The 25,510-nt window shown below is 41.8% G+C and overlaps 1 protein-coding gene across 6 annotated transcripts in view; it reads right to left on the bottom strand.

Annotated features, from left to right (window-relative positions):
* The window catches only part of LOC111149427 (autophagy and beclin 1 regulator 1), a 176,429-nt gene that overhangs the window by 134,117 nt on the left and 16,802 nt on the right, over window positions 1–25,510 (bottom strand). For 3 of the 6 annotated variants that reach the window (XM_022506473.1, XM_022506474.1, XM_022506475.1), the window contains exons 2-8: window positions 11,600–11,853; window positions 11,171–11,229; window positions 10,485–10,668; window positions 9,711–9,883; window positions 8,718–8,784; window positions 8,023–8,169; window positions 6,716–7,752 (exon numbers count right to left, since the gene is read on the bottom strand). In XM_022506473.1, coding sequence (XP_022362181.1) covers window positions 6,716–7,752; window positions 8,023–8,169; window positions 8,718–8,784; window positions 9,711–9,883; window positions 10,485–10,668; window positions 11,171–11,229; window positions 11,600–11,734 — 1,802 coding nt within the window. In that variant the 5' untranslated portion in view covers window positions 11,735–11,853. Of the gene's footprint in view, window positions 1–6,715; window positions 8,170–8,717; window positions 8,785–9,710; window positions 9,884–10,484; window positions 10,669–11,170; window positions 11,230–11,599; window positions 11,854–25,510 lie in introns of all 6 variants that reach the window. The other 3 variants (XM_022506469.1, XM_022506472.1, XM_022506470.1) reach the window with 1 other exon arrangement.

Raw genomic sequence — 25,510 nt, 5'->3', positions numbered from 1 at the left:
ACTGATACAGAGAATAAACTGATAGTTTCCAGAGGGGAGGTGGGCAGGGGCATGGGTGAAATAGGTGATGGGGATTAAGGAGTGCATGTTGAGTATGATTAAAATAAAAACTTAAGGGGCGCCTGGGTGGCTCAGTGGGTTAAGCATCTGCCTTCGACTCAGGTCATGATCCCAGGGTCCTGGGATCAAGCCCCACATCAGGCTCTCTGCTCAGCGGGGGGCCTGCTTCCTCCTCTCCCTCTCTCTGCCTGCCTCTCCACCTCCTTGTGATCTGTCAAATAAAAAATTAAATCTTAAAAAAAAAACAACTTTAAAATAAAATAAAAACTTAAAAAAAGGGGGAGAGAGAGAGAGAAAGCTGTATGATGCGGGTGCACTCAAAGACTATGCAGGCCCTGAGTCACCCGTGAGAGCCAGTACAAAGGACGGCTGATCAGGTGGAACAAGACTTATTACAGGCTTCAGGACAACCAACATACAAGTTAGAAACATAGCACAATAGTGAAACATCAGAGGAACAACTTCTAGGTCACCTGAGCTCAAGTTACAGAAGTTGTCTTCCATGTATAACTCTAGATAATGCCATTTCATTTATTCAACAAGAAATTATTAAGGCAATAACCTAGAAGACTAAAGGATGTGGCATAATAATGGGTCTGTCTTCTTTTTTTTACCAAGCCAAAAAGAATTTATACTTCATAATGAATCACTGGGGATGGAATTTCAATTCCATTTGTTGAATTCAATTAACACTTTCTGAGCACCTACTATGTGCCAGGTAGTATTCTAGGAACAGTAGGAATATAGACATAGTCACTGCCTTCAGGGGGCTGACAGAAAGGGAAACAAATACTTTTCTCTCATGGGTACAATATTACAAGTAAGTACCTATATGTCTAGTACAAGCAACAAAGAGAAAGTGATTATTTGGGACATTCAGGGAAGTTTTCTCAAAGCAAAAGAGGACAGCTGTCTTAGGTTTTGAATAATAAATTGAGTATACTCCCATCCAAAGAAACCGAAAGTGATTTTATATATATCTGAACTCTTTAAATCCAGTAAAGTCAATGGCACAGCAAAGCTACTAAAGATGGACCCTGTCTTTATCATGATCAAGCTGAAAAGACTGTGCTTTCCTAATTTCTAGGTCACCTTCTCCCTCTTGTGGACCTATGACTAGCCCTGCAGATATACCCATTTATTCTCCATCAATGATATTTCTGCTGAGCACTCCCTGGAAAATCCCCATGTGAATAGAGCTGAGGCATCAAACAAGTTCACTGGCCCACAAAGCCTCAAGAGGCTTCAGACTGCTCCAACTCCAAAGCAATTCCCTCACAAAAGTCTAAAAAAACTGAGAAATCAAATGCGGGGTTCCAACTCTAACCTTCAATGTTCTGGGCCAAATTTCCCCAATCTTCTTTTATCATAAGGGAAAAGTGCAGATCAAAAGACATTAGTTCTCAGAACACACTCAATCTTATTAAATACTTCAGACAAAAGGCCTTGTCACCTTTCTGGAGAAGGAATGCAGGCATAATTTAGTTGAGGAAGATTTGGCTCAGATTTTATCTCCTAGTTGTTGGGATTTTTATAGTGGACTTCCCAAACTGGGATCACTTCCAAAAACCTCATCAATGCAATTCTATGGGCAAAAAACTAAAACAATGTTTCTCCTATATCCCTAAAAACATTGTGTTGGTTACATTTTTACAGAGAGACAATAATTGTAAATGAATTATCAGACCTCCAGTTTCTTTTTTTTTTTTTTTTTTTTTTTAAGATTTATTTATTTATTTATTTGACAGACAGAAATCACAAGTAGGCAGAGAGGCAGGCAGAGAGAGAGGAGGAAGCAGAGAGCAGAGAGCCCGACACGGGGCTCAATCCCAGGACCCCAGAACCACGACCTGAGCGGAAGGCAGAGGCCCCAACCCACTGAGCCACCCAGGTGCCCCAGACCTCCAGTTTCTTACAAAGAGAGTTGACTGAAGAGCCCACTGTGCCACCCCTACCCCTCAATGATCTACAGGAGCAACAGAGGTTCTGACAGAGAAAACTCAATTTGTGAACACACTAATTTCAAATGAAGAGGAGGAAAGAGTGCCCTCTTTAGGACCTAATGGTTTGAATCCCACAGTTTTTTTTTTTAAGATTTTATTATTTATTTGACAGAGATCATAAGCAGGCAGAGAGGTAGGCAGAGATAGAGAGAGAGAGGAGGAAGTAGGCTCCTTGCTAAGCAGGACCCTGGGATCATGACCTGAGCCGAAGGCAGAGGCTTTAACCCACTGAGCCACCCAGGCGCCCTGAATCCCACGGTTCTTATAAGCACCTCTTAAGAAGTCATTTCTGTAGATCTAAGTTTTTTCATTAAAAAAAAAAAAAAGAAAGAAAAGAAAAAGGGCTGGATTAAATACACTCTAGGTTTTCTCCAGTTTTAAAATGCCATTTAAGTAATTTTCTCTTTTTCCTAATACCAACCTTTCGAAGCCACAGGGACTCCTGCTGCAAGGAGCCACAAGACCCTGACCTTCTGCTAGATACTGGGCTATCAGACCCAAAAAGAAATTTCTGGGGGCGCTTGGGTGGCTCCGTCAGTTAAGCATCTGCCTTCGGCTCGGATCATGATCACAAGGTCCTGGGATCGAAGCCCAAATCGGGCTCCCTGCTGGGTGGGGAGCATGTTTCTCCCTCTGCCTCTCCCTGTTACTCCCCCTGCTTGTGCTCTCTCTCTCTCTCTCTGTCAAATGGATAAATAAAATTTTAAAAGAAGAAGAAGAAGAAGTTGTTGTTGTTTCTGGTGTGAGGAAAAGGTCTGCCACCCAAGTTATAAGTTTTAATCTGGAGTCAAGACTACACAGACAGCTTGCCCTCTACCGCTCACAGGCAAAAGGAGACACACTGTGAGCTGGTTATCAGAGCTCAGCAACAGAGCTATACTGAAATGACACACTTGTGCTCAATATTCTCACTATTTTCAAACACTATTAATTAAATCAGCAGCACCGAGGATCAAAATATGCTTCTTTTGTCTATCTCCTACTACAAGGCCAAAGAATAAATTTCCCTTCAAGCAGACTAGGCACACAATAAGGACACCATCCTTTCCTGCCGGCCATACTAGTCTAGCAGCAGCAACAGCCCAACAGTGACACCTGCTGGGGAAAGCCAAGCAAGGGCCGGCTCATTAGCTAGAGAACATCAGGTCCCTTTTGAAGGTGGCAGAAGATGCTGATAAGCACTTGAATGTATTAGGGATTTACACTAGAACGCAGCCACTCAAATTACGAGGAAGTGATGGCCCTTCTATAAAGGCTATGCACTTGGAATATTTTACATTGTACCTCACTTTTGAGCAGGCTGGCAGCCCCCACAGTACATCTCATCCTAGCTCATCTCAAGTGACTCCACAAATCATGTAACTATTATATTTTACAATGAAACCATGCATTATTTGTATATTTTTTAAAGAAAAATATATTTACACAATTGTTTACTAGAGCCTACATTATTAAACATTTGAACTTCTTTATTTAAAACACAAACATAGTTTCTGGGGTTTGTGTTTTTTTAAGATTTTATTTATTTGGGACACCTGGGTGGCTCAGTTGGTTAAGCGGCTGCCTTTGGCTCAGGTCATGATCCCAGCGTCCTGGGACTGAGTCCCGCATCGGGCTCCTTGCTCAGCAGGGAGCCTGCTTCTCCCTCTGCCTCTGCCTGCCACTCTGTCTCCCTGTGTTCACTCTCTCTGACAAATAAATAAATAAAATCTTAAAAAAAAAAAGATTTTATTTATTTATTTGAAGAAAGAGACAGCAAGAGAGAGAACACAAGCAGGGGCAGTGGGAGAGGGAGAAGCAGGCTTGCCACTAAGCACGGAGCCCGATGCGGGACTCGATCCCAGGACCCTGGGATCATGACCTGAGCCGAAGGCAGATGCTTAACTGACTGAGCCACCCAGATGCCCCAGTTTCTGCGTTTTAAACGGTCTACTTTTATTAAGAAGTGATTAATATTTTAGTCACATGTGGCTATTTACATTTAATTAAAATTTTAAAATGTACATGTAGCTCCTCAGTTCACACTAGCCATATTTTGAATGCTTATTAGCCACATGTGGCTAATGCCTACCATACTGGACAACACAGATACAGAACACTTACATCACTGTAGAACAGTTTATTGGATGGTATTGTTCTAGAGAAACATATTATTTTCAGATGAAATTTTATGTCTCGGTTGGGGGAGTCAACAGGGGATATAGACAAATGGAAGCTGGACAAATGTTAATAATTTTTAAAGTCAGATGAGAGATATATGAAAATTCACTTATTAAACTTTCTATTTTTATATGTCTGAAGATTATCATAATAAAAAACTAAATGAAACTAAAATTAATAAAAATGTTTCACCGAAAAATGAGGTATCACACTAAGGAATATACCATGGTTGGCAGCTTAGAAAAATCTGTAGTCCTACAAACTAGAATTCAAATCCCCACTCAACCTACTTATGGATCTTTAACAAGAAACTCGACTTTTCTGAGCCTCACTTTCCTCAAATGTAAGATGAGACATCTGGGGCACCTGGGTGGTTCAGTGGGTTAAAGCCTCTGCCTTCGGCTCAGGTCATATCTCAGGGTCCTGGCATCAGGCCCCGAATCGGGCTCTCTACTCAGTGGGGAGCCTGCTTCCCCCTCTCTCTCCCTCTCTGCCCTGCCTCTCTGCCCACCTGTGATCTCTGTCAAATAAATAAATAAAATCTTAAAAAAAAAAAAAAATAAGATGAGACATTTAATACCTGCCTTGCAGAGTTATGGTGGAAATTAGAAATAACTAGTGCAAAGATATAGTATCTAACACATAGTAGGGCCTCAGTAATTGGTATCTCTAATCATTATCAGAGTTTACTTTAAACCACTCAGATATTTCTCAGAACACCAGAAGAGGTACTACTACAACAGAAATGCACAAAGGCTAACTAACCAGAGGCCCACTGGTACTATGGAAACAGGTCCTGGGAGGCTTTTAGAGCAGTAACTAAAGACAGTTCTTTTACAACTACCTTTCATAAACCTTTTGCATGCCTACTCTATGTCAGACACTGTGCTTGCTACCTTCCCACCTCTCTTGACAAAGAGGAGTAACAGCCTCAAGTTCCTAATATGGGCCATTATGCAAGGCAAAATATTACAAAGCCGGGAATTTAGGAGATGTTAACCCAGAACTAGTCTCAACTATATGAGCATAGTAACAACCTCTATTATTTTGTCTATCTTTCATATCCAACCAAGTGTCCTATCTTCCCCTTAGCAACAGCCCCTAGTAACCACCCAATATCTTGCATTCAACATGTTCTTTCCTGTCTTAGAATGTGCTGGTCTCCTAAAATAAAAAGGTCTTTCCCTAATCCTACCCATCTTTCAAGACTTGATTTCATACAGCCTTCTTTGATGATACTTCCCTTTCTCTGAAATGAGACTGCATTTAATCTCAGTACCGCACAGTGAAGCATTTGGGTCATCTACATTTTTTATATAATTGCATGTAAATAAGTCCTGCCTTTATAATAACACTCCCAGTGGGTAAAGACCAGGTATTATACTTCTTCCGTATTCCCTACAGTGCCTAGCACAGTGCTGGAAAAACTGTAACCATTCAACAAATACTTATTAACTGGGTAACTCTCTAAAGCGTTCTCCCAAAATAACAAGTACATTATGTGCACAATCCATATTCCCACCCTTGTTAGAAGCTTATGTCAGAAATTTCAGTTGCTTCAACAGAGGATGTAATGCAGAGCAATATGCTGTTTGGATCCAACAGGCATATTCTGGGAGTTGGTGATTACGCTAGATGTGACCTTTACAGAATTACAGAAAGAAGTCCCTAATAAATCAAGATAGATGCGCACACAGCCATACATGGAACATGTGGTGGGCGGTCAACTACACCCACTCCGTTTCTTCCATGGAAGAGTTGCCTGGGATGCTGATCTGAGTATGGAGAGGCCTTCCTTCTACAAATTATTCTTCTTCCTCACCTTGAGGTGAATGTCCATCTGGAAGATCTCCTCAAAGAATCTTAACTAAGCAACTAATCTGCTATCCAAAAAAATATGTATCCCTAAAAAAATGGACTTTCCTTGACATACATACACACACACACACACACACACACACACACACGCAAATTTTCTTTTCCCTTCTGTCAAGTTGCAGTGTTCCAAAAGATAAGGTTTAACAGGTGAACACAACTATCCAAAGAGACATGACTGAAAAAGAGCTAATATGCTAGTCTGCAGCCTCTGGGACGTTTTCTTTTTTCACAATAACTAGTGCTGCACATACAATCCTCCAAGAAGGTCAAAAAAGCAGGGCAGAGGAAGTCAATGGTTCTACCTCCTCTTGCACCTGTAACCTGATCTATATCTTTTTTTTTTTTTTCCATATTCTCCTTTAAGGTGAAAGGCCTCACGAGCTTAGCCAGAAAAGGAGCTAGCAGAACCACGTGACTTATACTGTTAGGCCCCGTTCTATCTCTGCCACCAGAGCAAGATCTTCCAAGAAGATGCAATGGATATCAGGGAGACCAAAACCAGATGCACGGGTCCCAGACGCTCCAGATCCAGCCACAACATCTACAGGACTGAAGGAACGGACGTAAGGAGAAAAGCAAGGGATGTAGGAGAAGACAAGAAAGCACCTGCTTACCTCCTGAGTGAATCTTCCTCAGAGCTCTCCTCAGGCATATCCTGATGTAAGGCCTCCTGTGGTACAGTTCCAGATCTGCTAGACTGGGTGTAAATTCTTTCCCAGTGGCCCGTCTCCTGGTTGAAGGCCACTCCCACAGTCCGCTCCTCCTGAGGACTAGCAGAGCTGCTCAACTCCAGCCTGCTGGAGCTGGGCGTTTGGCCCTCAGTCCGCTCAAGGGGTGGCAGCTGGCTGCCACTCGATGGCATGCCCTCGAAGGTGGTGGGGACCTGCCAGGAGGAGCTGGCCTCGCTAGAGGAGTAGTTGGGTGTGGTTCTTTCCCAGCGCAGGGTGTCATTGTTGAAGGTCAGGAGATTGTGGCAAGCGCGACAGCGGTTCAGGTGGCCACGGGACAGGTTGGAATTGTTCTCACTACTGTGTGGGGTGGGCTGGTGGGAGGGGCCTGGCCTCTCGGACTCAATGTTGTTATTGAGCATCTCCTGGGCCTGCTGGGTCTGGGGGGCTTCTCCACTCAGGCTGTGATCCAGCTCCTGCAGCCGGTCATACTCCAGAAAGAAGCGTCTCAGGTCACACTGAAGCTCATGGCGAATGCTGCCCGAGTTGTTTTGGCTGGAGCCGCTTCCTCCATCTGACTCAGCTGCCAACCCTGAAGCTGGAAAACCCCTCCCTTCTGTGGCTGAAGTGTACACAGACGCTTGAGAGCCACCTTCCTGCTGCCTCAGCACAGACAGCAAACTCACCGAAGAGGCACTGGTCCTGGGTGGAGGCATGGATTCTGCCTCAGAGCGGGAGTTCAGACTGAGCACTGTCCGGGTCCACTCGGACCCTGTCAGCCCAGGAGCTATTTCTCGGTGATATCTAGAAGGGTGGCTGGACAAAGGGCCTCCCAAAGAGCGACGGGTGGGGCCCAGACTGAGGTTGCGGAGCGTATTGCCGGCAGTGCTGCTCTGGACTGTACTGAAGGCAGACGGCCGGTTCAGGAGGCCCTGGTCCTGCTGCGCTGACGAGGCCTGCTCCGGGGGATGGAAGGGCTCGGTCTGTACAAAAGAAAAGGAAGGGGTAGTAGCCCTGGCAGAAGCAGGGGGGACACTGTCCTGGTGTGGCAAGAGGGAAGGAACTCGAGTGCCAGAGCAGCGGCTGCAAAGGCACAGGATCCCAAGGTGCTGGCAGCACTCAGCTGTGGGGTAACTGACCCGCTGTCGGAGCCGGATGTAAGCGGAAGTCCTGGGGCGCTCCGTGGAGGGCTGAGGGGGAGGCGGTGGGGGTGAGGGGGTAGCAGAATCTTGCACTGTGCTTTGCTCTCCCACCTGGATGCCAGAGGAGCGGGAGGACAGCATGTGCAGGAAATTGTGGAGGAGAGGCGTCCGGCGAACTGGCTGTGATTGCAGCAGGGCACGCTGACGGTAGTGGGATAACTCTGTTCCATCTATGGGGATCTCTGGTTCGTCATCGCCCTGCAGGGGGAGAGCGAGGCAGTTAGGTAGAACCTCCAGGTAAATCAAGGCAAACTAACTACTGACTCTGACTACCATCCAAGGAAAATAGTCTTCATGGAGAGACAACAACCCTACCCTGAAGCACTGAGGACTAACTGGCTTCAGCTTCCGGATCATCATATGGAATTAAATTGTTCACTTCCAATTAGTGACACTTCTGAATGGGTACAGAGGGCAAACCGACGCTTTTACAAAGTGCATCTCTCTGACACAGAGGCAGTGAGAGAAGCAAAAATGTCAAGCAGCCAGAGGCACAAAAATGACAAGCTATCCAACACAGCCTGGTTACTTCTAATAAGGTGGTCACTTGGGGGTTTCAGAATTGACTCCCCTGTCAAGGCTATGGCTAGCACTTTGAATACACAGTCTGAAGCTAGTTCTCAATCTCGACTAGAAAAGAAACACTTGGGCATTACAAAGTACAAGTCCAATAAAATCAGAACTGGAGCACTAGTTTAGGAAAAAACTCCCAGTTTAGATGGAGTTGGAACTGCTGACTAACTTACCTGCTGATTAGAGGGGTTAACAATGGCTGTGAGTAAGTAGTGTCCAAGAGGATCAAATCTCACCAGACTGAAAACACAAAAAGAAAGACAGACACGCATAGATGTTAAATAAGAAGAGGAAGTCTGTGTTCAAATGTACGGCAATCACTACTGATAACTGCGGATTACCCAGGCATCCTCTTCATTCTAGGAACTTTCAAAACTCTTGAAGAAATCAAAATAATAGGGCTCAATACTTCTTGTTATCTCCTCACACTTGCCAGAATAGGGGACTGTGTATCACGAAGATAATTTTAAAAAAGCACCTAGGTTTCTGTCCCAAGAAGCAGCTACATTAAGCACACGCTTGCTTATACCGAAGAGCCCATCAGAGCAGTAAAGCACAGCACACTCCCATCCCCTGCCACGGGGTTAGTTAGTTCTGCCCTCATAAAGCAGCTACACTGGCAAGAAGCAGAAGTTCTGGTGACAGTGAACAGTTTCAGCATCACGTGATACAGCTGAGACTAGAAAATTTCTTATATCCAACCGCAATACCAAGAGGACCAAAGAAAACCAATGCGTCAGCTTTAATTCCGGCGATGTGGGTTTGCGTTTTGAGGGCTAAATATCAATCAGCAGATCTGACACATATTTCATCTCCATTTTCCAGTTTGATAAACGCAAATAACTGATTTAGCAACTTCCCACCAAATTAACCTCCACCTGAACATCTTTCAGGTTTCCCAAAAGAGGGCCCTACCCCAAATCCAGATAGCTCAGAACCCAAAAGACATTCTAACAACCCTGGTCTACAGAGACCAGAAGATGAGACCAATCAGAAACAGCTAAAATGAACTACTGATTGGCCAGCAGCTTCAAAAGCAGGAGCTGTACACATAACCACCTGCTCTGAGCAGGTATAACAAACTGCTTCCTGAGGGGACAGCAAGTGTAAATGTTCTCTGCCACGTTAGTCCTATGCCAGACATCGCTGGTGGCCAGAGCACTCACCGGACCCGTTCCATCTCGCTAGCTGTCTTCACCACAGCAAAGGGCTCTCGCCGACTCCAATCCCAGAAGTGGATCTCGTTGGCAGTGGCAATCAACAGGAGCTGAGCCGTAGGGTGGAAAGCCAAAGAAGCAATGGCAATGTTGCTGTCTGTGAACCAGCTTTCACTGCCACCCTACAAATGAACCAATACCAAATATTCTCAGGTTACAAACTGGCAGCAGACTGGGATGTCAATTTCAAGAAAGGACCATTTAAGGTAAAATGACTACTTATAGGGCCTACTTTAAATATGTCCACTGTAAAATGTAGAAAATCAGTGATCTGGCAGAGTCGCCTATTTATCAGAAAATTATTACTGTCAGCTCAGTTCTCCAAGTCATCTGCAATCCAAAGCAATGAGCATCCACATAGCCATGGTGCACAACAACCCCCTACTAAGTCATCAGGACAAGAAGCACATTGCTTTGGCGATCATGAGCAGAACACAACCACAATCCTTGCTCTAAAAAAAAAAAAAAAAAAAAAGGGCATCTATCCTGAACATAATTTAGAACCTCCTGTACTATGCCACAATGGGCAGATGGAAGAATAGTTAAGTGAGATATTCATCTTAGAATGGAGGAATATGGACTAGACTTCCCATTATTTAAGTGGGGAAGACCACCACTTACTCAGATGTAGTCCTAAAAACCTGGCTAGTCTCTCCACCAGTTCAGAACTCAATGGTAAACAACTCTCTGCATTTAGAATACCAAAGAAATGGAAATACTTACATGCAAATCCCAAATTCTGACCTCCCCATCTAGGCAGCCAGAAGCAATAAGGCCTGAGATGGTAGGATGAAAAGTGACACACCACGGAGTACGGCGGTGTCCAATCAAAGAATGAACACACTTGCCAGTCTTCACCTCCGTAATATAGATATTATGGTTCACGTGGGTGGAGGCCAACAGAGTCCTAGGAAATCAAAGAGTAGGAAATGAATGTGAAGCATGTAGGAGGGTAACAAATTTTATCAGTTCTGGATAACTGGCTTTCGAGTATTCCCCACCCCAGCGTGGAAATACTACACCCTAGGCATTATAAACAACAGAAGTATTCTGATCTTTAAAAGCTTTAGCTTCTCCACACTGTCCCCAAATGACACACGTCCCCTTCAGAGACTGTTTTTTTCCAGCAGAAAAATTATCATGCCATCAGTGGCCTGCATCACACTGCCAAAGGATTGTAATTGAGAAATTTTCTGAATTTGGAGGCTCAAGGTCCGCCGTTTCCTTTGCTTATTCCTGTTATTTCTATGGTTAGCAACGCTCATCTACTTTCTTTCCCCTTCTGATGCACTGACAAAGCGCTGTTCATGCAAAGCTTCAAAGAGCCCTTAGGGATGTTATCAAGCTAGACCAAATATACAGAAAGCAATGCTGTAGCAAGTCTTAAGTTATAGATAAGTACTAGGTACCTGTCTGGGCTGAAGGCCAGCAAAAAGGTAGAGCGTGGACTATCCGGCAGTTCTACTCTCTGAAAAACAAACCAGGAAAAGTTAAAATACATTATTTATAAACTATGGCTCACTCTACCTCAAAAAGTACACAAGCCACTGTAGATTAGTAGTCAGTATAAGCTAAAAAACTGGAGACAATGATCAAGCCACAAGTTGAGAGACAGAAATCCAAATTACCTTTAAGAAAAATGTCTAGCTCTAAAGGGAAAAGATTATTTCTAGCCCAAAAATTCTTCCAAATTTATTTTTAAAACTCCGTTAAGTTAGATATGTCAATCCTCTCACACAAAATAAATTATGCCCCAACTCTACATCATTAGCCCATTCTAAAACCCCATCTACAGTTACCCCTACAAATCCAATGTCAAAAATATCTGTTTTTCCTACCTTGCCCTCCCATTTCATCCACCGAGTTTTATCTTCCACTAGCTCCTGCAGAAGCCGCTGAGCTCCAAAGGCCCGAGTGCCCCGTTCTCGCCCCCAGAGTATCCGGACAGCATTCTTCTCTGGAACAACCTTCATGGTGCTCAGTAGCCACTGTCACACCAGGCACAGGAAGAGAAGGAGCGAGCAATTGCTCCACAAGCTGAAGCAGCTAAAATGAGGCCATTCAGGTCCTTGTAAGTTGTCTTCATGGAAATCTAAAGGATGGACATTAAAGTCAAAGAACATCTATTCCGCAATCAGAGAAGCTCCCCCCATTGCAAATGTGATTGAGCTCGAAGAGGTAAGTATTTTTTTTCATATTTAATGGCACTTTCTCAGGAAGGACCCTTCTCCCAGACCTTTTCTTCCAAAAATATTTCATCCTTTTTTTCCCCAAGTTTTTTCTTAATCCTAGTTATCATATATGATAACAAAATTATTTCATCCTTAAATTCCTCTCATATCCTCAGTAGCCCAGCCTTATATCTGAAGAATATATCATTCTCTAAAGCAGTTGGTCTTACTATTTTATCAGGCAGGAAGAACTTTTATTACTAATAGAGAAAGTCTAAAAACCTGTCAAGAACAAAACACAACACAGCACCTGCCCTCCCTTCTCACCACACCGCCTCCCTATCCCCCAGCTCCCCTCCTTATCACTTGGGCAGCCTCCAAGCCAAAGAACAGGTAACTGATTTTAAAAGGCTGTAACTTGAGTTCTAGTTCTCTATCTCTTTTTTTAAGCAGTGGTGGGAGAGGGGCAGAGGGAGAGGAGAATCTTAAGCAGACTCCATGCCCAGCGCAGAGCATGACATGGGACTCGATCTCACAACCCTGAGATCACAACCTGCAGCGAAACCAAGAGTCAGATGCTTAACCAACTGAGCCACCCAGGGGCCCTGAGGTCTGGTTCTTATGCAGTTGCTTTCAACTCTATCTCCTACCTAAAAGCATGTGCATAAGGACTACTTTGAGGTATCTTTCTCACTCTCTTTTTCTCGTCTCCAGTGAAGTTCCAGAGTAGCAGAGAGGATGAAAAAGGAAAAAAAAATTAAATTCCTTTTTCTCATCCACCACAAGCCTTAAGAGCATAGTTCTATAGTTTATCACAAAACAAAAATTCAACTAAAACATCAACTAGCAGCAAAATAAACACACATGCAACAATTAAAGAACTGTGGTTCCTCTATACAATGGAATATGCAACCCAATAAAACGGCACTTCAGAAAAATACACGTGAAATGTTATTCACTGTAGTTCGCTTTTAAAAAATTTTAAATGTGCAGAAAAGTTGAAAAAACAGTATAATAAACACACTATTCGCTACTTAGACTCAAGAACTGTTAATATTTGGCCACATTTGCTTTATCTAGCCCTATGAACACACTATTATTTGTGTTGTTTTTTTATTTTTTTCTGAACCATTTCATCAGGCTTCAAGATGCTTTAACCCTATACACCTCACTGTGCATCTGCTAAGGATAAGGACATTTGACTTCATAACCACAATACCAGTAAGTACAATGAGGACCAGTAAGTCCTCATTCAAATGTCCCCAACTATCTTAAAAAATGTCTTTAATATTTGGCTTAAAAAAACAAAACAAAACAGAATCCAACCAAAAGTAAAGCAATGAATTTGGTTGTCATGTCTCTTTAGTCTCTTTTACTCTAAAATGGCCTCCAAGTTTTGCTTTGGTTGGTTTTATGTTTACTTATTTACAAACAAGCTTTTTTTTTTTTAAGAGGGGGAGTGGCAGGGGGAGAGAATTTTTTTTTTTCCTTAAAGATTTTATTTATTTATTTGATAGAGAGAACAGCATGCAAAAGGAGAAACAGGCTCCCTGCTAAGCAGGAAGCCCAACACGGGGGGGGGGCGGGGGGGGGGCTCGATCCCAGCACTGAGGGCTCCTTACCTGAGCCGAAGGCAGATGCCCAACGACTGAGCCTCCCAGGTGACCCAAGACAGAGAGAATCTTTTTTAAAAAATTATTTTTATTAATATATAATGTATTATTTGCCCCGGGGGTACAGGTCTGTGAATCATCAGGCTCACACATTTCACAGCATTCACCACAGCACATTCCCCAAGACACAGAGAATCTTAAGCAGGCTCCACCCTCATCTCAGAACCCAACATAACAAGGCTCAATCCTACGACCCTGAGATCATAACCTGAGCTGATATCATGAGTCACCCAGGTGCCCCCAACACAAGCTTTTTTGAAGTCAAGGACAGGTGACTTGGAGAATGTCTTACATCTTAGTTTTGTCTGTTTGTTTCTTCACAGTGCCATTTAGGTTACCTCTTTATCCCTTACATTTCCTATAAACAGAAGGCTAGATCTAAAACACTGATTAGATTTAGGCTGAGAGTTTCTGGCAAGAATGCCTTAAAGGTGATGCTATGTATGTACCTCCTGATGCAGCACAGCAGGTGGCCTATATTCTCAGGCTGTTCCACTTAGCGCAACTTGGAAAATTATGTGATCATTTGGAAAAATATGACTACCTGGTTGAGTCTGTAACTGAAAGAGCTCTCTTTATAAAGGTATAGTCCCTCCTCCCTTTATAATTAGCAATCTTTGGCTAATATTTGGCATCAAGTGAATATCCTGCTCCTTCTCAACTATTTGCTTAATAGTTTAGCAGTCACTGATGACTCCTTCTTGAACTATTAGGGTCTGAAATAATGTTGATTTTTCTAATTCCATCATTACTTCTACATTTATTAGCTGGCATTTCTTTGGAAAGAACTTTGCCTTAAAAACTGAAGCAGGTTAAGTGGGGTTCCCCCCCTTTAATTACTGACTTCTGTCTTATTGTTTATAACAGCAAAAACTGGGGACAACCCAAGTGCCTACGTAAAAAGGGGACAAGATGACTAATCTATGGTAAGCAAGATTCTCTGGGTACTGATAACAAGAGGTCTCCAAGATAAAATATTGTGAAGAGAGGGGAAAAGCAAGGTACAGAGCACTATGTATAGTAATGCTATCTTCTGAGTAAGAGAAAAAATTAAATGGTCACTCATTAGGGACTGAAGGGACAAGATGAATGGAGACAAAGATGGAAGCAAGATTTCTCAAATATTTTCATTTTGTGTCATTTTTATTTTTGAAATATATCACCTATTCAAAATTTATTTTAAAAATATTTAATGATGTGAAAAAATACCTGGTAAGTGAAAAAAGCAGAATACAAAATTACATTTACAGAATGATCCCAATTTTGTAAAAAATATATAAGTATGTATAGATATATGTATGTATGTACATGTACATACATATGTGTGTATATATATATATGTACATACATATATGTATATATTTATGTATGTATATAAGTATGTGTAAAGCCTCTGCCTTCCGCTCAGGTCATGATCCCAGGGTCCTGGGATGGAGCCCCACATCGGACTCTCTGCTCAGCAGGGAGCTTGCTTCCCTTCCTCTCTCTCTGCCTGCCTCTCTGCCTACTTGTGATCTCTGTCAAATAAATAAAAATCTTTAAAAAAAAATAAAAAGTAATAAATCCTTACTGTAAAAAGTGAAAGAACAATGGGCTCTTTACATTTCACAAATGGCTGCAATCTACAAAGTATACAACTAGATGTATCCAAATATAGACAGAAGAAAAAATATGTATAGCCTGTGCTGAAAGGAGTTTTCTCCCTGGCATATGAAAATGTAGAAAGTCAGAAAGAGTCTACAGAAAGACACAACTCCAAGTTCCTAGACACATACATCACAGTTCCCTAATGAGAGACGAAGGAATCAACTCAAGTCTGTATCCTCATGGTACGGCTCTCATCCCTCATTAGCACATGGAATAAATATGTACACACTGACAATGTCAACATGCTGTAGGCCAACCCTCTGAAGCACTTAAGGACAAAATAACTAGAAGGAAATAATCTACTTGGTGACCCTGACAATTCATGGCTTAGCAACAAAAGTCTGGAAGTCAAACTGCCACACAGCTGAATAATTACTAACCAGGAAGGTGCCAGCAACACAGTTCCCATTAGTTCACTTTAACCCTTTATTGAGTCTAATTTGTTTTTTGAGTCCATAATTCTTTTACCTAATACAGAGAAGTTCAGAAGAAATGAGTTTTGAGGGTCACTTAAGAGTGTGACATAAGGGGCACCTGGGTGGCTGAGTGTTAAAGGCTGAGGGTTAAAGCCTCTGCTTTCAGCTCAGGTCATGATCCCAGGGTCCTCGTCTCTGCTCAGCAGGGAGCCTGCTTCCTCCTCTCCTTCTGCCTGCCTCTGTGCCTACTTGTGATCTCTGTCTGTCAAATAAATAAACAAAATCTTTAAAAAAAAAGTGTGATATAAAAGTACTATCAGAGAAATATATTTATAATTTTTTAAATTTTATTTATGTATAATCTTATAAAATGTGGTGAAAACAGCAGCAGTCCAATTCGTTAAAAAAAAAAATCTGACCTGACCTGTGTAACTCAAGAGGAAGAAAATACAGGTCACAAAATCATATGATTCAGAGAACTGTGATACAACCTAAAGTTCCAAAAGGAACTGGAAGAGGAAAGAGCTGATACAAGTATCAGTTATCGAGAAAACTAAAAACCTCAAGTTCAGGCTTACCAAAGAGCTTGTCTATCAATTCTCAAGGACCTAAACACACTTAACGTTCCAATGAGAAAGCTGGACTGATGCCAGGAAGTCACAGGGCCTAAAACATTCACAGGCTTTCTTTTGTCCAAAGAAAAATATTTGCTCTGTTTCTTTAAAAGGATAAGGGACTTCACTCCTCACAGCTACCTGAGAGGAGATTTTACTTTGTTCTCTCCAAGGAACAAAAGGAGCTAAATCAGACCTAACGAAGTCAGACAGGCCGGTTGCTGAGGAGGAAGTGCCAGTCAAGTGTGTTTTTCATTCCTCTTTTTAAAAAGCAGGAAGAAACAAGTTTCCCAATCTGTCCCTTAAAGCAAACGGAGACAAAGGGTGCCGAGAATAGTCTTTGTGATGCCATTACACAGTCGCCAGAATCAATTCTTGGTCACCAAAGCCTTATGCAAGGAGAACCAGAAGGACACAACTGAGGTGTGTACACAAAACAAATGCCCCTTTCCACACGCCCCTCCCCCTGCCATAACATGACTGACCACTCTAAAAAAATGGGAAGATAAACCACCTTTAAAGACTTTCTCTTCTTAATTTTAGGTCATAATTGTATTTAACAACTACTAATAAAAATCACCCAGAGAGTATGCCACAGCCCAGTGGGAACTAGAAGTTAGATTTACAGGTTCCCCTAGCAAATTTGATCATCTAATGCCAGGAACTTTTTACTCCACCTTCTCCCTAGAGGACTTCAAGCAAGTTAACCTCTTTGAGGCTTGGTTTCCTTCTTTGTAAAACAGGAATGGCAATATATACTTATCAGGTTCCTGTGAGGCTCCAAAAGGAAAAGAATGGGAGAGTGTCAACATCGTTACTGTTACTGTTGTCATTAGTACTGAATCCTCTTCGGGGTTCACTATGGTCTCCTTCACCAAACAATACAGCCAACAAAAACCCCAGAGACACAAGATGCTAACAACTCCCAAGAGTGGCAGACTTTTCTAAGAGACATTTCAAAGGCTATTACCAGACAACAAAGTAAAAAATACTCAGGAAAATAAAGTATATCTCTGTGGCAAAAATAATTAAATGCAGGGTGCCTGGGTGGCTCAGTCAGTTAAGCATCTGGATTTTGGCTCAGGTCATGATCTCATGGGTCATGAGATTGAGCCTTGCATTGGGCTCTGTGCTGGCTGTGGAACTTGCTTAAGATTCTCTCTCTCTCTCTTTCTCTCTCCCTCCCTCTCCCTCCCTCCCTCTCTCTTTCTCTTGCTCTCTAAATAATAAAAATAATAATAAAATGAGATCTGAGCTACCTCTCCATAAGTAAAGTGAATTAAAAAGCAGAACCAACAGGGGCGCCTGGGTGGCTCAGTCGGTTGGTTAGGAATCTGCCTTCAGCTCAGGTCATGATCCCAGGGTCCTGGGATTGAGTCCCACATCGGGCTCCTTGCTCAGTGAGGAACCTGCTTCTCCCTCTGTCTGCTGCTCTCCCTGCCTGTTCTCTCTCTCCCTCTGACAAATAAGTAAATAAAATCTTTAAAAACAAAAACAGAACCAACAATTCAGAACTATATCTGCAACCTGGCTGATAATTCATATCCCAAGCCCTTCCTTCCAATCGCATACCACGAGTGTGAATCAGAAAACTATTAGATCTGGAATGAACTGTTAAAATGGAGTACAATCCCCTCATTTCTTTGAGTAACTGTATCCCTCTCCACTGCACTAACCATGTAGGAAGTCTAAGAGTCAGATCAATTATGTAATACAACATATATTTCATAACACAGAGGATTCATCCCAAGGTTAACTCTTTAAAGAAAAAAAATAGTTCTTTAAATACTAAATCTAGGATTACTTGCATAAGTAAAGCTCTCCCAACAACTGGAAAATAAGCGACAGAATGTCAAGCCATTAATTAGAGGCCTAAAAGTAGCCCAGTACTCTTTAGAAACTCCATGTGGGTGGAAATACACACCGTTTTCTACAATTGGCAGCTTTGTTTTCATTAACAGCACTTTTTACAAAACATTTTAGGACACTTCAAATGATACTATATAGGAGCCAAGTCCACAATGTGAGCACCACAGTGAGCAACCAGACCTGCCTCCATACAGCTCTTGCCTAACTCCTAGACAAGACTGAGATTAGTGGTGGGCAAAGAATCTGGGGCAAGGCAACACAAACCTAGAACAGGTAGACACAGGGAACACATCCTGAAGGCAAACACACCTGGAAGCAGGAAAACATCAACTACTACCTGAATTGTGTATGTGCTGTGTATGGACTTCTAAAAGCTATCCTAGAATATGCCAAAGTGATAACTATGGTTAAATCTAGGTAGAGAAATATTTTTTATCCATAATTTCTAGGTAAGAGATAACACAGTATAGTGGTATACAGACCCTGAAATCAGACTGGCCGAATGAATCCCAGCTCTGTCATTTTCTTGGTAAAAGAAGGTTTCTTGGTTTCTTGGAAGAGTTACCTAACCTCCCTACACTTCAGTTTCCTCACCATAAAATGTGGCCACGGATGGTATGTATATGACAGGGATGCCAGGAGGATTAAAAGATTTACCAAATGAAAAGTACTCACTATTCTAGAATTCCAATGTTTATACTAGAATAATTTCATTCTGTAATGAAGAATTAAAATTAAAATAGCAGTAAGAGGGGCGCCTGGGTGGCTCAGTGGCTTAAAGCCTCTGCCTTCGGCTCAGGTCGTGATCCCAGGGTCCTGGGATAGAGCCCTGCATCGGGCTCTCTGCTCAGCTGGGAGCCTGCTTCCACCTCTCCCTCTCTGCCTGCCTCTCTGCCTGCTTCTGATCTCTGCCTGTCAAATAAATAAATAAATAATCTTAAAAAAAAAACTGAGTATTGACATCTTTAAAAAAATAAAGCCACAAGGTAATGGTTAAAATAATAATACCTAACACTTTCATGGGGCTTTTCATGTCCCAGGCACTGTTCATAGCACTTTACATAAAGTAACTAATTTACAATCCTCAGGGCCCCTCCATCATGTTTCATGAGGTTCCCAAGGAACAAGTCACACAGTCAGTAGTGCATTCAGGATTCAAACCCAGGCAGTTTTGCTCCAGAATCTGGATACTTAATTACTACAGAAAGCTCCAGAGTGCCTGACTGAGATACAACCTCCTATTCAGTCTCTCTTCTAGGCCATTTACTAGCCTCACACATATTTGGTCCTCAATAAATGTTTCACTGTCTTACAGTATCAACTGGAAATCTGCTTGCTTTATATTTGTAATGTTCATGTCCTCAAAGGAGAAGAAATGAAAGAATGACATTAAGGAAAAATGAAAAAAATGTTTTCACTCCTTCCTTTACAGCAATACATAGTTTTTAAGAGAAAAAAAGGACTATAAACTCTTTGACCAGAAATAACTCTGAATTTGATAAAGTACTATATGAGACCATATCATGAAATTCAGCTACTATGTATTTACCCTACAAAATTACAAACTCCATCGAAATAAGGAAAATTACTTCTCAACAGGAAATAGAGATAGATGCCACAGTACACTGACTTCTGTCTGGCTGCTAGGAGAGACACAGATCTTGAAAAACTTAATCTAACAGAAGATGTAATTGTGCATACTCTGTCAAACCTGTGCACACTTCTTTTGTCAAACACGGACTACAACATAAACACATCTCAGAACAGAAAGGGACTCTTACACGTACAGTCTCACGCCAATCCTTTCTCATCCACGTGAAAGGGGTAAGTGCTAGTGACCTCCCTGCGTTACCAGAGTTAGTTCCAAGAGGCCTGTCACTAACTTAGTTTACCATCCTATGCTAGATTCTCTCCAAAGACAGTTGCCATCAATTCCTTCCTACCCTACTCCCATACTGCCCCACCCATTGAGAGAGAACATATTTCTCACCCCATGAATACAGGCTGACCTGGGGACTTATTTTGACCACACAATGTGGCTAAAGGGATGTGTCAGTTCCAGGCCTGGCAGCTTCATATTTGAAAGGCAGCATGTTTAAAATGAAGTACAGAGGCAGTGGATATTCTGAGAGCAGGGATGGAATATGAGATATTATATCTTTCAGGCCTGAAAGTGCCAGATATAAAAGTGATGTGATTTAATGGGTAAAGATAAGACAAGAGATAAGAAGCTTCAATGACTGATTTGTACCACTGAGTTGTTACGTAATCTTTTACAAATCACACTGGTGCTGAATTTCATCTTTCTCCATGTACAAACTGAAAGTAATAACACCCTTTTTGTACCTTAAAGGAATAATGTCCTTGGAGTATAATTAGAAGAAAAGGGCTACAAAAAATTCAAGGCAGGTACTACTTGTGGAAGTAAAAGCCAAGTTGAGAACCAAAAATAAGGACAGTACACAACAAATGTGCACAAAGAAGTCTGGCACCCACAGTTCTCAGAGTGCAAAGGAAATGACAGGAGCCACAAAGCAGAATCAGAGAGTACCTTTAATTAATCACCTGGGGGCACCTGGGTGGCTCAGTGCTTAAGCCTCTGCCTTCGGATCAGGTCATGATCTCAGGGTCGTGGGATCGAGCCCCACATTAGACTCTCTGCTCAGTGGGAGCCTGCTTCCCTTCCTCTCTCTCTGCCTGCCTCTCTGCCTACTTGTGATCTCTGTCTGTCAAATAAATAAATAAAATCTTTAAAAATAATAATAATAATCAATCACCTGACAAACTGGAAGCAAATAATTTGAGAGAATCAAAACCAGTACAATTGAGATTATACACAGACTCTTTATAAAAAGCCAAAGGCCCAGAAATAAAATGCTATTAGACAGAATCTATATTCCCACTGCAGATATGCACAACATTTATGTTCAGAATTACAAATACTCCAAAATACAATTGTCTCCATCTAGAAAGTCAGGCTAAGAAGTAATAATGAAGCGAGTACCTGGTACAAAGCTGGTCAGCCCAAGTTTATCAAGAGATAAGTAAGCAATAAGACCTCTTTTTTGTTCTCATATCCACTATCACCCCCAATGTTTTTCATATAACTCAGAATGAGGCATACCTCTACAGTGTGTTATCAAAAATAAGCTAACAGCTTTACAAAATGCTTTGAAGACACAAAAATAAAATCTATTTATTGTTATTACAATAAAGAGGAAGAAGAAACACTAGATTTTCTGCTACAAATATTGCTTACTAGGGCTTCCTAAAGTAATTCATAACAATGTAACTTAATGCCTGAAACACAGCAGTCTGTACTCAAACACAAAGTGTGATCAAAACTGGAAATAGAAAGCCGTAGGTCCCAAATTTGAGACTGACAATCATTCTTATAGCCACTTACCTCAGAAGGATAACAAAAAAAGAAATGAAGTTTTATCTGCAAACCATTCTGGGATAGGCATCTACTGAGAACACAAGAACCCTGGAAACACAAGAAGAACAGGAGGAAACCACGAAACCAAGAAGAAAAGTAAAGCTCAATTTCTGAGTCCCAAGCTATCAACAGAATTAAGAAGCCAGGAAGGCTACCCTTAAATGCACAATAATGGCAAAGAGATCTTCCATTAGTAAGCAAAGAAAAAAAAAAAAAGTAGCTTTTGATGGAAGAAATTTCAGAGAGGCAAAAACAGCTTAACTCCAGAACTGGGAATTGACCCCAGCTGCTTCAGGCAAATAGGCCTAATGACTCCGGCAAAAACATACCTTTCCTCCACCAACATTAGGAGGTTGAAGTAGAGCCGACCGCAAATCATGAAGGATGGCACCTTTCTGTTTTCTGCAGAGTCTTTGGGAAAAAGAAGACTGCAACTCTTCCCAGGAGTAACACACTGCCCCCAGGTACTCCTGGAAGCCCTTAGAGCCACAGCAACAGTAACATAAAATGCTGAGAGAACATTCACCCAAGAATCCTCCCAGGCCCCAGGACAGATGAGATTACTGAGATTATTGAGATGAGATTATTTAAGAAAAATAAAACCTGGAAGAGGCTAAGAAATGCATCTAAGTTTGCAAAATGAGTCGGCAGACAAAGCAGGACTTGAATTCAGGCTTTTTCTTTAGATAACATCAGAACTGAGCTTGACTCCCCGTCCCTGGCTCAGCAGATGCTGTGTTCAGTGTTCTCCAATGTTAGAGTCAGCCCAGGTCAGGTTCTTGGCTGACTAGAATAGGGAAAGAAAAAATTTCCCTCCAGGCTTCAGGAAAAGACGAAGTCAAATTATTAAATGTAGAGCTCTTAAGCTAAACAGTCTGGCTGCTTGTCCATCTTGCCAATCACATTTCTCAGCCAATCAAAATAAGTCACTGGATTTACAAACCTAGCCATTTTAAGCTTTGACTGGAACCTGGATTCCATTTCCCCAACTTTCCAAATAAAAAACACTTAACAGGAGGAGAAGGATACAAAATAATGATAGCCAAGAAACATTTATTGAACATCTATGTACTCAGCACTATTCTAGGCACTGAGAATACTATAGTGAACAAGAACATTCCCACCCTCAGGAAGCTTATGTGATTATGTAATTAAAAATTGAGGATACTTTCAGGGTACCTGGGTGGCTCGGTTGGTTGGGCATCTGGTTCCTGATTTCAGCTCAGGTCATGAACTCAGGATCCTGGGATCAAGCCCCACACTCAGCAAGGAGCCTGCTTAAGGATACTCCCTCCCTCTCCCTCTATCCCTCCCCACTCCCCTCCTTTCCTTCTCTCTCTTTCAAATAAATTAATAAATCTTAAAAAAAAAAAACTGAGGATATTTTCATGCTAGGAAGAGAATATGAAAAGTAATGTCTTTGGGAGGAACAGATTAAATGAAGGAAATCAATAGGTGAGAATCACTTTCCATTTTTCTATGAATGGACCAGAGAAAATACAAATAAGTCAGGAGAAATTTTTAAATATTTTCATATAAATGAATACTATAGTAATATAATCCAACATTACTTCCTATATGACTAAATTTGAAGGCATCCTTACCTCAAAAGTAAACAGTAGTCTTTTTTTTTTTTAAGATTTTATTTATTTATTTTTTAAAAGATTTTATTTATTTATTTGGGAGAACAAGCGCACAAGTGGGGGTAAGAGACATAGAGGGAGAGAAGCAGACTCCCTGGCTGAGCAGGGAGCCCAAAACTGGGCTTGATCCCAGGATCCTGGAATCATGACCTGAGCTGAAGACAAATATCCCAAAAGTAAACAGTGATCTTAAAGCCTTGTTAATAAGTACGTGGCAGAAAAATCCCTTTATTGAATTATTGCCAGCTGATAAACACAAGTGGCAGAATATAACATATATTTAAAGCAATACTTTTATGTAATATTCACTGAACATTTGCTATACACCTGGCAGTGCTACCCACTTTTCCATACATCATCTTGTTTATTTCTCACAATAACATGATGAAGGTAAGTACTATCATTATCCCCATTTCACAAATCACAAAACTGAGGCTTAGAGAGGTTAAATGATTTGTCCATGTGGAAGATTCAAAATCAAATCAGTGGCCAAAGTCCATGCTCTCGCCACAGTACACACTGCTTCTATAGAATAGGCATTAAACCTCAGATACAGAAAAAATTCCTTTTTGTGTCCTTACATCTAGAAGGTCATAATTATAAACAGCTGATTCAGAAGAGAGAGAGAATGAATAAATTCAACTGAATCTGAGTCAGAACACAGTGACTCATGCTATACCCTTAGGCAAATTCCAGGATATCCGTGCCTCAACCTCCCTATCCATAAAAGGGGCTAACCTCACCAGAGCTAACCATTACTTGCCTCATGGAGGTCTGTTAATTAGTATTTATAAACTTAAATTAAACTTTTTATTTTGAGATAATTGTAGACCTACAGGCAGTTGTAAGAAATAATAGTGAGAGAAGATCATCTGATGAAAGAGACAAGAAAAACTACAGTGTTATTATGGCTTTGATTTTAAAGCAAAGCACCAGAAATCAAGGATATGAGTTAAGTGCACCATATGTGATTTGGGGCTTAAAAGGGGATCAGCTGAAATCCTTGTAGTGATGGAATTGTTCAGTATCTTGACTGTATCAATGGCAATATCCTGGTTGTGATAGTGTATTATGGTTTTGTAAGATGTTACCACTGGGGGAAGCTGGGTAAAGGGTACACATGATTTTTCTCTCTCTTACTCACTATTATTTCTTACAAGTGCCTGTATATCTACAATTATGTCAAAATAAAAAGTTTGAAGGGAAGGGGCACTCGGGTGGTTCAGTCAATTAAGCATCAGCCTTCAGCTCAGGTCATGATCCCAGGGTTCTGGGATCAAGTCCCGCATCGAGCTCCTTGCTCAGTGGGAAGTCTGCTTCTCCCTCTCCCTCTGCCTCTCCCTCTTTCAATTCTCCTGCTTGTGCTCTCTATCTCTCTGACAAATAAATAAAATCTTTAAAAAAATTAAATTTAAAATTAAAATTAAATTAGAATTAAAATTTAAAAAAAGGGAACACATGCTTCTTAACACACTTAACAAGTAAAAGAATAGTCTGGTCACGATCTCCCTCCCAATCCCTCCCATTCCCACCATGGAAACTCACTGCTTATATAAACATCTGGCAGTTGACAGTTATATAGGCATCCGGCAGTTTTTTTCCCTGTATCAAAACGGGATTACGTATACTGCATATTACCCTGCAACCTACCTACTTCACCTATTACCACGGTATCATGGAGAGCTTAAAAAAAAATCTTTAGGGCGCCTGGGTGGCTAAGTTGGTTAAGCGACCGCCTTCAGCTCAGGTCATGATCCTGGAGTCCCAGAATTGAGTCCTGCATTGGGCTTCCTGCTTGGCAGGGAGTCTGCTTCTCCCGCTGACCTCTCTCCTCTCATGCTCTCTCTCTTTCATTCTCTCTCTCTCTCAAATAAATAAATAAATAAGTCTTTTTTTAAAAATTCTTTAAAAAAGGGGGGGGGGGCGCCTGGATGGCTCATCGGTTAAACCTCTGCCTTCGGCTCAGGTTGTGATCTCAGGGTCCTGGGATCGAGCCCCGCATCGGGTTCCCTGCTCAGCGGGGAACCTGCTTCCCCCTCTCTCTCTGCCTGCCTCTCTGCCTACTTGTGATCTCTCTGTGTGTGTCAAATAAATAAATAAAATCTTTTTTAAAAAAAATCTTTAGGGGCGCCTGGGTGGCTCAGTGGGTTGAGCCGCTGCCTTCGGCTCAGGTCGTGATCTCGGAGTCCTGGGATCGAGTCCCGCATCGGGCTCTCTGCTCAGCAGGGAGCCTGCTTCCTCCTGTCTCTCTGCCTGCCTTTCTGCCTGCTTGTGATC

Source organism: Enhydra lutris, unplaced genomic scaffold (assembly GCF_002288905.1).
Source record: "Enhydra lutris kenyoni isolate GAN:26980312 unplaced genomic scaffold, ASM228890v2 scaffoldscaffold22, whole genome shotgun sequence".
Taxonomy (NCBI): domain Eukaryota; kingdom Metazoa; phylum Chordata; class Mammalia; order Carnivora; family Mustelidae; genus Enhydra; species Enhydra lutris.
This window is presented reverse-complemented; position numbering and strand designations above follow the sequence as displayed.